We start from the raw sequence: 14,671 nt of genomic DNA, 5'->3' as shown, positions 1-14,671 counted from the left end.
CTCTGTGTCTCCGCCTCACTCGTGCACTCGCTCCTCCTCTCCTGCCTCCGCCTCGCCACTTCCCTCGTTCTTGCCCTTCCCCACGCTGTTGTGCTATGTTTGCCATGGTCCACAGCTCTCTCATTGATCCTGACGACAGCACGCTTGTTGGTGCTGTCACCCCTCCCGACTGTCGTGCAACACTGCGTGCGGAGGCGCTGCTGCGGTGCAGCTATTCCCCGTTAACCTGCAATGTGCACACATGCTCGCTGAGGGTTGGGCGAGCCTGCTCCATGGGTTCATGAGGTATTGTCAGAGTACATGCAGAGTTGTCACACCCTAACAACCCTAAACTAGTCATCAAGCATTCATACGCATCATGATATCATGTTTCATGTTTTTTTTTTACTTTGTTTAGTTATTTAAACGTATTTTGGAAATGTTACGTCATTGATCAATGCACTTTTCCACCATATATATTATGAGTGGAAATTATTTAAAAATAACTAGGAAGACCCAAAGCCATTTACGAAGGAGAAGAAAAAAAAAAGGAAGAAACTGAAAAAAGAAAGAAGACTTTCAGCACATAGGCCCTGCCCCGCGGTCTGACCGCCCAGAGCACAGAGATGCCACTTAAAGCCATTGACCAATGCTCACTCGCTCTCTCTCGTTCATTTACTACCTCACTCACTCTCTCTTCACCAAATCAAGAGAGTGAGAGGAAACCACCTCGACAACCGGAAATCGATGGAGAGGACTTCCCCGAGCTCCCCAAGCTCCTTCCTACCGTCTTCTTCACTAGAGACGCTTCCACGCGACTTCTTCCACCTCAAGGCCAATCACCACCATGGAGCCCGATCTTTATATTAAAAGTTCCCCGGAGTTAGCCAAACCTCTAGAAAGCTTCCCCACGCTAAGGTGAGACTTCCCCTACCATTTCACCATCGTTCTCCAGCTCCAACCGGTCCCCATTTGGTTTAGACTCAAGGTCGAACCTAGCTATGGGATTTATCCATGGGGTCCTTGAGTTTGGCCCCGTGCATGCCACCCAAACCACCCAAGAAATACCCCCCTAGTCTTATAGAGTATTTTGGTACCCTTTATGGTCGAAGACATCGTCAGAGCCTTTGCCGACGATCTCACTAAGGTGTCATCGGCTAGGCCACTGGGGCCGATCTGACCGCTGGGTTGTGACTTGGCTGGCCAGACTCCTTAGTTAGGATTTAGACTGTTACTAGGGCCGGTCTGATCGCTAGACCTAGTGATCAGACCGAACCCATAGTGGTTAGATTGCCAGGTCTACTTAGTACTGATTTTTTATTTGTTTGACCCCCACAGTCTGATCACCACCTGGGTCGGTCTGACCGCTAGCCACTCAATACCCACTAACCTTAGATTGCCTCATGTGAGGTTTAAACCTCTTTTAACCCAATCGCTCAGGTGTTCTTTTGCAAATGATTTTATGACATGACACATTGCATCTCGTTCACAATCATGCATCATAAGCATTCATCTCCATCGTTCATTTGTTCATTTGATGGGTTCTTCCATTATTTAGAGAGTGGCGCATTGATGGTTCAAGCGGTTGAGGCCGACACCGAACCGGAAGTGTACGTGAGCGAAGTGCTAAAGCAATAAGGCAAGCATTTAAGCATATTTCACCTTTACTTTGGATTGTGTGGTGTCTAATTTGATAAATTATCACTTTATGTGTATTGTGCATGTAAGAAAGTCAATGTAGGGATTTGTGGATAGAACCTATGTTGATGCATTGTTCATATCTTAAGTTATTGATTATCCCCATTCTTGTAACCTGGGTATAGCAATGTTGATGTCTAACTTAAAAGTTATCCGAGATGTGAATGCATATGCCATCAGTAGAAGTTGAGCGGTGGTATGTCTATCGTTCGCGAGCTATAGGACTTAAATGTATTTCAATGCAAATAATGTTGGGATGAATGACTTGGTGAGGATGAGACGAGATGTGAGTAGTGCTAGAGATAGGTTGGGAGAGGAGTCCGGATGCCATAGAGGCATGTGCAAGTGAGTAGTTCTGGGTATGAGAAAGGTTGTCTCAGGGGTCAAGAGGATAAACTCAAGTATTACGGGTAAAGATGTACCCCTGTAGGGTCTAAGATCAATTCGAATTATCGCGCTCTCGGTTATGAGCATCAATCGTAGAGTTTCGATGTTGGGTTGTATGTGGTAGGTTGGGAAATGGCTAGTGGTGAGTTATGTTGAGAAGCGTATGATCAAGTAAGAGTAATGTTTATGGTTATGATCTCATGATATGAGGGTATGAGATGTTAAGATGTGTAGATGCTCACACTCTTGAGTTGATAAATGCCTTTTATGAATAAATTTACTTAACCTTATAGCCGATTCCTTGGTACACATCCTCTAAATACATAATCTTCGGAGTCAGGTTATTATATGTACCCTCTATAAAATAAGTCTTGTGAGTACCTTCGTACTCACCTTACTTTTGTTCAGTTTTTGTAGGTGAGGAAGAAGTAGTTTACGGTTACTTTATGCCCCTCGATGTTGGTGACGGGAAAGAGTAGTGGTGGGCTACTCAGGGTGACTCGGTGGTGCCTTAGGGAAAATGGCGCCACCTCTCTTTTGTTATTTATAAATGTTAATTCCACTGCGTAGTAACTCTAATATACTAGGAGTTAAACATGTTGTATTTTGTTCTCCTAATGTTTGTCGACTTGTAAATTGTTGAATTTATAATAACTTAAAGGCTTGTAATATATTTACATTACTCGCTCTTTATTATGCCTTGATGTGATGAAACTTGTTGTAAAGACGTGTGTTCTGATTTTGGTCATAAAACACATGCCGAGACTACCAGAAATGGATTCTGGTTAATCATTGTTGGTCGTGATTGTTGTGGTGAAATGTAGGTTAGTACGTGGCATGTCGAGAGACAGACATGTACTAGCTCTCATTTTATTAAATAATCATCTAAATAATTAATTTAAATACAATTTGGATGGTTCCTTACAAGAGCCTACATCAATTGCATCTAGCTCGCTGACGAGGCCTCGTCAACGTGTCACTCTCCATCGTGCTCTCCATCAGGGATGCAGTGAAGGAGCAGGTCAAGGATGGGATAAACATCACGTTAGAAGGGACGGGCGACAACGTCATCACCCAGGCCTGTTGTGCCCCTTGAAATTTTCTCGATAAGGGCAGAGAGATGACAAAAATAGTGTGTGCATGCTCAGGATAACATTTTTCACAAATTATTATATTTACTATTGTAGGAGTGAAAGGGGAAGATAGAGTGTCGGTGAATCAAGAACCGGGGGTCCCCGAATCCTGAGGCCAGGCCAGCAATCCGTCACATGGCGCCATCCCGCGGAGTCTCCTCCGCAAGGTAAAAAAGATTAAGTCCCGGGAGAGGGCGCTCGGGGCCACAGTCGGTGGTCCCCGAGTACCCCAGTTCCCCGATGATCCACGAAGTTTAAGTGCCGGGAAGAAAGTGCTCGGGAAGGTGTACGGTGACCCCCGAGCACCCGAGTCCCCCAACGACTAGGAAAGCTAAGTACCGGGAGAAGTGTGCCCGGGGCTGCCAGCGGTGGCTCCCTGGGCGCCTAAGTATCCCGAGGACCCACTGAAGGAAGTTCCGGAAGAGAGTGCTCGGGGCTGTGTGCAGCAGCCCCCGAGCACTCGGTCCCCCGAGGATCCGTACAAGTGTGCCCGGGAGAGAGTGCTCGGGGAGGTGAACAGTACCCCCGAGCACTCGGTTCCCCGAGAATAAGAAAGGGCATTCTCGGGAGAGAGTGCTCGGGGAGGTGTATAGTGACCCCCGAGCACTCGGTTCCCCGACGACCCAGAGAGCCCCCTGATAGTGGCCCCCGAGGGGCCCACCGATGAGGTGTCAGCGGGTCAAAGGCCCAAGGCCGCATTTAAAGAGCGCACGTGGCCTGTCACCTCCAACTGCTCCCGCCACGCTCGGTGTCAGTTCCTGCCACATTCTGGCAGAAGGGCGTGGGGTCATTGAATGCATGGGTCCCATCCCGTACCATTCGGCCCGTCTCGGGATAACGTCGTAAGGGCCGAGGCGTTCCGTCTACCGCGCTGCTGTGGCAGGAGAACAAGATAGGGCGGGCATGCCGGGCTGCTCTGCGGCTGCCCGGTGGGCCCTCTCCACGGCGCCCGTCGCCAGTGCATTTATGGTGACGGACGACCGGGCGTGGAACGCATTTTCTACCCCTAGTCACTTCACCCAGAGGTAATGATGACGCCCTTTCCATTTATGGTGTCTCAGAACTCGTGCCCCCCTCCCGTTCGGGGCACGCTACTGCCGGTGGGTATTTAAAGCCGGCAGAATGGACGAAAAAGAAAGGAGGAAAACAATTGCTCACAAGCAGAGAAGAGAAGATTGAGAGCACCCAAAGCCGGCGGCTACACACAGACCGAAGAACAAGGAGCCTCCGGCTCTAAGATAGATAAACATTCTTGTAACTAGCAACATCCTTAAGAGACTTTCTCAGGGCATTTATAGTATCCATACAGGAGTAGGGTGTTACGCCCCGTGCGGCCTGAACCTGTCTAAACGCCGGTGCATTTACTCCGTTCCACACTAGGTCACTCCACCCCACCGGTCATCGTATTCATACCCATTTATTTCTCCGACGAACATATTCAGGATCATCCCCCCGGTCGAATCTCTAAAAAGGGATCCCTCAGGATCCCTGCTACAGGAGTTAATCCTCCGACACAGAGATATTGAGTGATAGTAAATATATAATAAATAATTATATATTACTCGTCAGAAGAACATGACATGATCTTAATTGAGTGTTCAGACACACAAACAACATTGCTGAACAGCTACATCGATGCTGAAAGCACTTGACTCTAATATAGTATGTGCGATAATAAGAGTATATATATCCATATTTTATAAAGAATATAACAAGAGCTCAATAGAACATATAGTGTATACATTAACTTGCAAGAATGAACCATAAATGCATCAACAGCAAGATCATTCATTATGTATATAAAAGATAGTACTGAATAACACGTTGATATATTGAAATGATGTGATATCAGTGTCGTAACAAAAACAACAACCACCGTATATGTATAATAGTAGTATTTGATAGCAAGAAAATATAAAATTGAGATTGCTCTCAGATGGTTTGCTATAGTTGACCCCAGAACATTAAGTTCTATTCCCAAACTTATCACTGAACACATAAAAACTGGGCAAAGTTTAGGTGGAAAAGTTAGGAGGTTTTTGGGGCGGCTCTTTCCGTTTCATATGCCGCTGATCCTTGACAGGTAAAAGAATCTTGAGATCACACCTAGACATAGAACATGACACTTATTCTTTGAAATTCAACATGTATTCTTGGAAAAGGCTACAGAACAAACAGACTGATAGAAAGAAACAAGATCTGTGTAAATTGAGCTACAGATCTACAACCAAATTGAGCATAAGTTATCATAATCTGCAGACACCACAACTCTGCAGCCTTAATCCAGGAATTCAGCCTACCAGGCAGTGCTCAGAGAATGCAACAAATTTTCAAAGCTCGAAATAAAGAATCAGATCAAAGACTTTCATGTCACACACATCAGCCACTGCCTAGCAAGATAATTAGAGAAATACTTCAAGTTCTATCTATTGTACTCAACCTAGCCCAGTGCCAGACCAATACATCATCATCAAGCATGTTACTCCATACTGTCTAAAACTATAGAGAGAGAAAAAGAGTAAAAATGAAATGCTCATAGTGAGAGTTGCTTAAAAGCAAAAGTAAAAGAGGCAAGGCACGTCTCACTAGCCGCTGTTCTAGAAATCCAATCACCCGCCAGTTATTACCGGCAAGAAGGAAGGCGGAGATACAATGCCTTAACCGTATTGTCACTGCAAGTACAAGCGAGTCACGGCGAACATAGCTCCAATTAGCCCCCAAATCAGAAGCTCCTCCACTCAGTTCACCAGGCACCGACACACAGAAGGCCAAAGTTGATCGCCACTCGGCTCAAATCAATGCGACGAACCAAATCAGAGAGAGAGGAGTTCGAAATAGATAGGGATGTATATTTTCTTTACATCAACCAAGGAGAGGAAGCTAACCTCAAATAGCTACAAAGATGGCACCCTACATCCCCACGCTCCTGAAGGAACCAGAGGCGGTTGTGCCACCACCGCACCACCGGCCGCCGGCCTTGCCTCTCCTTCATCCGTACACAAGTTTTTCAGCTCAACCTCAACCCTAGCAGACCGATGCCTCTAGTATACATCACTAGATAGGCTCGACTCACAATGAAACAAGTGGGCCAACTGGTCCAAGAAAAAATGAATCCAAAATAACATTAAAATTCAAGAATATCTCAACAAATTCCACTTGAAGAACAGAACAATTGTAATCACAAGTGAGAACGTTTCTACCAAATAGGTTCTTTTGGAAAAACAGTACACCATGTTGTTGAGCAAGTGTTCAGACAAACATTGTTGCGCTCGTAGCTAAATAAGTCTAACATATAATATACACGACCTGAAGCCAGCAAACTTCAGCATCTACTTCTTAGAATCTACAAACTAAACTAGGTATTGCATCTAAAGAGGATCAAAGGTCGGCGCAGCCATTATTTCCATATACATGCGCGCCGATCCATCAACCAATCCTCCACCACCTTCTCCAATCCACAGCTCCATCGATCGCTCAATAATCACCCTGCCCGTGATCAAAACCGAACACAATGTCGTCAAGATCGAACACATCATCATTCATCGTATAGGCCATGCCGACGGCACCATCGTAGCAGTGCTGCAGGCTGGACGTCACGTCCCCCTGGTCCGGCCCGGGTGTCGCCGCGGCGTTCCGCATTGCCTCCGCGGCCGCCGAGCTCCCGGCCGGGGTCAGGCTGCTCAGCACCTCCTCCTGGTCGCCGCCCTCCAGCTTCAGGCCCGAGACGGACACCGGCAGCACGGCGTCCTTCTGATCGCCTTGGTTGTTGGTGTTGGCGGTCGCCGTCGTGGTCGTGCTGGTTGTCCCGGTGGCGCTGGCGGTGGGCGCGAAGCTGATGAGGCGGGAGCCGGCGTGGAGGCCGTCGGCGGCGGTGGTGTGGTGGACGACGATCGGCGCGACGGCGGCGGGGTCCTGGCAGGTGTGCACGCCGATGTAGGTGACCCTGTAGGTGTCCGGGGCCTCGTCGCAGCGCTGCACATGCCGCTGCGCCGCGCACTGCTGGTCGTATTTGTGGGAGCACCGGAAGTAGGCCCTGCACGGAGCACCGGTACATATGTTAGTGACTCGTCGGGAGACAAATTATGGTTGCATTTTAAGCGGTTTAGTACTGTACTAGAAATTTATAATCATTGAAGGGCAAGAACGTACTTTGGGTGCTTGGAGTTATGTATCTCCTTCTGCCCGTACTTGCGCCAGGAGTGTCCATCCTCCACATCCTTCATGGTCAGCGTGACAACGGATGATTGCTGGGTTCTGCAACAAAATTTTACACACATTTCGTTAGTACCAAATAAAAAATCCAGCTAATTAATTAATTAAGCAGTTGGATTGATTAACTAAATCAATCCTTGCAAAAGAAGGGGAAAAAAGAACATCAAGAACCGCTCCTCACCTTCTCCGGCAGCCACCCCTGCGCTCCCCTCCGCCGCCAGAGGCGGCCTTCCTCTTGCCGCCGACTCCGCCGGCGCAAGCGACCTCGGTCTGCGCCTCGGACCCCTCCTGGCTGGCGGCGGCCCTGGTGGCGCCGATGGCGCGGGAGATGGCGTGGAGGACCTGGTCGGCGAGGCCGGCCTTGGGCGAGTCCCGGAGGAGACACTGCAGCCGCGCAGCGAGCTCCCGCCCCTTGAGCATCTCCTCCATCACCTGCGCGTACGGCGCCGCTGCCGCCATGGACATAGCAACACAGGAAGGAAGGAGCACACTCACAATCTTCTTCTTCAGCTCACACAACACCACTATCCAGCCAACGGGGCCGCGAGCAGCAAGGCAAGGTATATATGGCTCAGCAGAAGGGAATGGCGGCACCTGGAACGGATTGGTGGCCTTTTTGTAGCGTGGGAGGGAGCCAAAGGCCAATCGCGTTGGCGTGTTTACTTGCACTGGCAGTGGCAGACCATGGCGTGAGCTCGGTTCTGGCAGTGGCAGATCACTGACCGGTAGGGCCTACACGGGCAGTTCTCGCTTACGAGAGCGAGACTACCCGCCCTGTGCGTGCACGGGGAATCGGGGCTTAGTTTCCGAGGCGTGGGCGAACGAAGAGGGGTCCATCCCATCCACCATCGGCACGTACCAACCTGCGTTACCGAGGTATGAGCACGGTGTAGCAAGCAGCTGCGTGGCATGTGCCACTGGCGGGTCGGCCCGACACGGGGCCTCGCTGAATGGCGTACGCCAGCTACGTGGGCCGCGCGGGCGTACGGGGGCTCTCGCGGTGTGAATGCACGACTGCACGAGGTCAGGGCTCTTCCCGTTGGCACTTTGCGTGCGCACCCAATCTACTAGCTGGCTGGTGGGACCCGCGCTAGCAGTGCATGCCAGGGCTCACAAGAGTTCAGTAGTTTTTTCCACGTGGTGGGGCCGGTATCGGGTGGGCATGTGCAGGTGCAGCTCCTGCTTGGCGACGGGGCAAGCCGGGAGCATCGCGGAAGGAGAGGGGACGACAAACGACAGGGAGGTGACGTCGCCGCGGTGACGTCGTCCCGGTGATGCGGGATTGCGCGGCGAGGGCGGCTGGGCTGTGGGTCCTTGGGGTTGCGTGTCCACGGCGTGGTTGGAGAAATATTAAGAATATAATCTTCAGCTGCCGAATTGTGGGTTAGATTAGATTAGATCGTGGGGAATCATTAATTTGGATGCGCTTGGACTTCCCCGCGCCACTCGCTTCCCCCACATCCCCCCCGCGATGTGAACAGCAGGGGCTCCGGTGGACAGGCTTTGCTAGGAATTTTCGATCTGACGGCTGATCCTGAGCGCATGAATTTTGCAGAAACAGATCAGTGCGGTTTCTCTGTGATTCGGAAAACGCTCTTCCATTTCCAACATGACATAATCTATTCTCATTGTATTTGTGTAATTGGGGGGGGGGGGGGGAGATATGTATATAGCCTTTATTTTTTATTAGTGACTATGTTTATATGATGATTTCCTCCCTCCCAGCACAAATAATGAAGTTTTGGACATCATAATTGTCTCCGAAACACAACTAACGACTTTAACTCCTATATGATGAACTAGCACTACTTCTGTTGAAGAATATTTATAAAATGCAATACAACTATGTGATGTCCTAAAGGTACTTTGCAAGACAAACTTACGCATTCTTTTTAGATAATGTTGAAAATATTTACATAAATAGCAATCGGCCACATTATATTTAGTTCATCCTAACCTCCTGTTGTCTAATCGAAAGGGGTAGTTATCAATGACGCCGAAGATTATTGGGAAGGCGATCAGTTCAACATAACATTAATTGGAAAAGCTAGGCTTGCCAAAATTAGATAGGACTGACGAGTTGTTTAAGAGAACACCGGTAGATTTTGGTGCGTTTATAGTAAGAAGAAAATACCAACTGCAAGCATGTATGTGGTGACTGCAGATCCACTGCGAGCAGCTCCAACGGAGCCACTTCAGCTAGTTAGTTTTTTAGCTAGCTGGTAGAGAAGGGGTGAGGAGAAAGAGTGTGATATCTTTTGATGAAGAGCTAGCCTCTAATCAAACAGTGGCGGGTTATGTGGGTCCTAGCTGTGGGATGCGGAACAGAGAGAGGATGAGGTGGGGAAGGAGAGGAGGATAAAAATATATGATTGTGTGGGATCTACATTTATTTTAGAGAGTGTGTGAGCTAAACTGCTGTAGTGATAGTCTTTTGTGCTACTTTTTAGATGAGGTGGAGATGAGATGACAAAATAAAAGCTAGTAGCTAATTCAACTATTGTAGTTGCTCTGGACGACAACCATTTGTAGGATCTAGGATATTAACTAGATGAGGATGAATATACAGTTTTAAAACTAATTGCTTAGTGATTAAAAACACTTGCGGAAACAAACTAAAGAATACTAGAAAAATATGAAACTACTAAGAGCTATATCAAAGTTTGTAATCCTAGGATGATATGCAATAATTTACATTCTAGGAAGATATATTGCATAAAAGTAAATAGCTCAACAATAAAATAAATAGCTCGAGAGATGACACTCGAAGTTTATCTCGTGGTATCGGTGATTTTGCCAATCATCCCTAATCCACGTTGAGGTGAGTTTAAACTTTTAACCGCTTCTCTATCAAATACCCAATTCTCACACGAGAAAGAGCTAACATCGAACAACTTGATCTTAAACCGAAATAAAGCAATGAACTACTTAATACCTTTATTCCACTAAAGTGACACTTTTCTTCTCCAACAAGGCATGCTTAAAGCCTATCACAAACACCATTGTGACTCCTTCATAAGCCTCTTTGAAGGGCTCAATGGCGCAACCACCTCCAAGCCGTCTAGGATGCGGCAACATCATCGTGACTCCTTCACAAGCCTCTTTGAAGGGCTCAATGGTGCAACCACCTCCAAGCCGTCTAGGATGCGGTAACCTCCAAGAGTAACAAGTCGATGACGCTTGTTTAAAGGATCACTAGTGTATCAATGCTCATACTCTTTAAAGTTATGTACTAGATGCTCTCACACTTTCAATTATGTAACTATTAAGCCAAGAGAGGACAAGAAGAAGGGCAAGTGTTCAAATGTATTGTAGTGAAGTGCTAAAGTGCTTCCTTAAACCAACCAAGCGTCTATTCATAATCCACCATTGAAAATGTGGTTAGTCCACCATTGAAAATGTGGTTGTTGCTGTTGATTTGATAGCTTTGCGGTTTTAGCAGTCAGACCGTTAGCCGTACAATGGCTACTAAAGCATGATGATTACTCTGACACGTGTCTAGCGATCAGACTGCATAGTGTCTCAATCAAACCATGAGCCAGGAATAGAGTACCAAAACTCTATGTTCCTGGGTTGTTAGTCTTGCTGGCCTAGACGGTCAGATCGTTTGACCTTGGTAGTCAGACTGGCTAACCTTGCAGTCAGACCGCCACCTAAGAAGAGAGTTCAAATCCCTCTATTTCTTGACGGTCAGACCGGGCCATACACACAGTCAGACTAGGGCTAAGCTTCTACTGAACATCGACCAAGATTATACAGCGGTCAGAACGGCCATGCCCGACGGTATGATCGCCACACATGAAACTCAATAGAAAACATCTTTTCTATACAACGGTCTGTCCGGCCACTTCTGGCGGTCAGACCGCCACAACACATAACATCAAAAGACTTTGTTTTCTTTGGTTCTTCTCAAACTAAATTCCCCACTTTAGATGAAATGCAAGTTTAATCAATTGTGGCACTTTTGATATCTCAAGTAAACACACATCAACTCCTCTTAATAGTATTACACTTATCCTATTAATCCGATCAATTTTCTTCTATAATCACCTTTGATCAGTAAAACAAAAATACCCTACATTTTATACCTTTGCCTTAAGCTAGCCATTTGCATATCTTTCACATATACTTCTTCTGACTTCGCAACATCTTTGGGACTAACATTTTCATAACTCATTTAAACATGTTAGTCCACAAATTACATATAGTCATCAATTACCAAAATACGAATTAGAGGCCTAGATCCTTTAATCTTCTCCTTTTTAGTAATTAATGACAATAACACTAAGAAGTGATTTGATTTAAGTTTTGAGTCCACTTTTAGCACCTAGCATAAATGAGACTCGGAGGTGAGTTCCAATAGCAAGTAAATCTGGATAATGATTTAAATGATATCAAAACTCATAGTAAATTAAGTTCCGCCTACATATGTGCCCATGAGATTAAAAAATAAAATAAAACAAGGCACAAGATAAGGATATGAATAAAATTTTAGCGGGCTCTACCTTGTTATTATTGGATCTGAGGAAATTGATATTATCAATTGTGATGACCATTTCAAATATGTCACAAAAATAATTTCTCAAGACATCCAACAATAATATTAGAACATAGAGATATAGATGAACAACAAGATAAGAAATAAACATAGTTTCATCACATTACAATACTTAATATTCTTAAAATAATAAGATCACAACTAGTTCACATTCACCATAAGAAACAAAGATCCAATGCAAGATAGAGTCTCATGAAGATAGCTGAAAAAAGAAAGATTATTTCTCATGCTTCACTTCTTCCAACTTTCTCCCCCTTTGGCATCAAATACCAAAAAGTGTAGTCATCCTGAGAAAGAGGTGGAGGAGGATAAACATTGTAGAAATGATTAGAGAAGCTAGTGAAATGATTCTGAAGCTGCTGCTGTCTAAAAGAGAGGTTGTGAAACATTTCATGTAGCTCTTGGTTTTGAGCATTGAGAGGGGCGATGTCTTCTCGAGCAAGGGAGATAGACTGACGAGTAGATTGGAACTCTGTCATCAAGGGCTGATAGAAGTTCTGCTGAAAGCTGGCCTGGAAGGAGTCCAAACTGTGTTGAAAACCCTGTGGATGAATGTCATGTAATGATAAAAAATCCAGCTGGAGGTGCCCACTAAGGAGGAGCTGGCTCTGGAACTGGTTGAGCCTGTGGAGGAACATGAAAATGAGGTTCCTCATGCTAAAGCCCCTAAGCAGCAGATTTACCTTGATTTCCTTGACCTTTGTGCAAAATCCTGAGATTCACTTTGAACGATCTATATCCCATATGTTTTGTTTCACAAGATGTTTGGCGGAAGTTTGACTTCAAGAGAATAAGTGACATGATGTAGGGAGCAAAATATAGATTTGGAGTTATGCTCACAATGATTTCATCATTAGTCTTCAGAATGAACTTGATCACATCAATTTTGCACCTGTTCATGATATGATTGATGATATTCCAGTAATAGTCACAAATTGCATCATTGTATTCACTCTTAGGCGGAAACATAGCTCTCACAATCTTATTGATAGTAGCACACAACACTTTTAGTCTAGTAAATGTTCCAAGTGTGACTTTACGAACAACCTCCAATAGCTTATAGAAGGTGCTCCACATATTTTTAGCCAAACATTCTTCATCATGCACATTAATGGATCCATAAACAACATTATAAGGAATTCGCACAACATTTGCAAAATCTCTAAAAGAAGCCTTATATTTTCTAGACCCAATCATCCACTCTATTTTCTGACTCTCATGTGATATTTCAATAGTAGCATAAAATTGCCTTATTAGATCGTACCACTACTACAGAAAACCCCCTTCACTGCTACCTTCACTACCAGTTTTGGAGCCAGCAGTGGGCAACAGGCAGTGATAGTCGAGGACTATCACTGATGGCTCGGTGGACTGGTAGTGAAGGGGGTTATCACTGCCGGCTGTATCCTTCAGTCGACATTGATTTGTTGGAATCACTGCTAGCCGAAGGTTTGAGCTGGCAATGTTTTCCCTCTCCCCCCTCCACGGTCCTCCTCTCTGTCCTCTCTCTCTCCCTCTCTCCTCAATATCTCCGTCTCTCTCTCAATACATGCATACAATGATACATGTATTTATTGTAAATCAATAATAAAAATACCTTTATTAATACATAGTAATGAACACATATTACAAGTCAGGCATCGACAAACACATAATATTACAAGTCACCCCCTGAAAAGTCGGTTGAGTTAAGCTAGTCCAGTATCCCTCTACCTCTCTCATGACGAGGACCACATCCCCGCACTAACTATTGATGGTGTGAGTACGTTCGGGGATGCCGGGGGGCCGATGGTGGTGGAGCGGAGGACCCAGCAACGCCTGGTCGACCGTAGCGTCACCTATGCTCCAGGCTCACCGGTGTGTCAAAGACATCGAAGTCTGACACCTGAACGTCTCTAGGTTTTGAGCCTTCGACCTCCTCTACAGCACATTGACGAGCCACCCACTCGTCCTCCTCTTCCTGAGTGCGTTTATGAGATACTGCTTCTTGCTCCTCCGTAGTGCACAGCTCACGGGCTAGCCTCTCATCCTCCTTCTCTTGGGCACGTTTACGAGACGCCGCTTCTTGCTCCTCTTTCGCATCATCGTTGGAAGGCCATTGTGTCCAAGAGTCGTCCGGCGATACCAACTTTGCATCATACATAGTAATTCATATCATTCATTAATAAATGGAAAAATCTACGATTTACAACTGAATAAGTACTTGTTCTACGATATGCCATCCATTGTGAGGATGACAAGTGGGACCTGGTCCCATAAGTCATTGACACACCGGTGGCATATCGTAGAACCAGGTCATAGCACGATGAACAACATACCATGTCATAGCAGTCCAAAATTTTAGAGAATATTAAAAAAATAATATATACAAACCACCCTAACACCAAAGAATATTCTTGCAAAAAACTATTAGGCTTTGTGGCTCTAGCAAATGGCCTTATTAGGACTTCAATATTGATTACATGTTCAGAGAGAAAGCATTCTTCGCAAGTCTACAATGGAATGCACCACTACATAAATGCTAACTTGAGAAGAATGCTTCCTCTTCGAACCCACGAAATCAGTGCTAAAGTCCTAGAAGTAATAAAGAAATACAGCCTTGAGCCATATCATCATCACCACTATTTTATTGTATTTCAAAAGAAATGTTTGCTTCTCCGTAGAGAGCATGACATCAAAAATAAGCATAACATCAATATCTATA

At 45.7% G+C, this 14,671-nt stretch overlaps 1 protein-coding gene across 1 annotated transcript; it reads right to left on the bottom strand.

Annotated features, from left to right (window-relative positions):
- Window positions 1-6,369: 6,369 nt before the first annotated feature.
- On the bottom strand, window positions 6,370-8,010 carry LOC133928678 (transcription factor WRKY45-2-like). The gene is made up of 3 exons (XM_062375117.1): window positions 7,591-8,010; window positions 7,347-7,451; window positions 6,370-7,230 (listed from the first exon to the last, which is right to left on the bottom strand). The coding sequence occupies exons 1-3, from the start codon at window positions 7,872-7,874 to the stop codon at window positions 6,672-6,674; spliced, it is 948 nt and encodes a 315-aa protein (XP_062231101.1). The 5' UTR covers window positions 7,875-8,010; the 3' UTR covers window positions 6,370-6,671.
- Window positions 8,011-14,671: the final 6,661 nt, after the last annotated feature.

The sequence above is a fragment of the Phragmites australis genome, chromosome 9 (assembly GCF_958298935.1).
Source record: "Phragmites australis chromosome 9, lpPhrAust1.1, whole genome shotgun sequence".
NCBI classification, from domain to species: Eukaryota; Viridiplantae; Streptophyta; class Magnoliopsida; order Poales; family Poaceae; genus Phragmites; species Phragmites australis.
The sequence above is the reverse complement of the archived record's forward strand: the minus strand, read 5'-3'. Positions and strand labels throughout refer to the sequence as shown.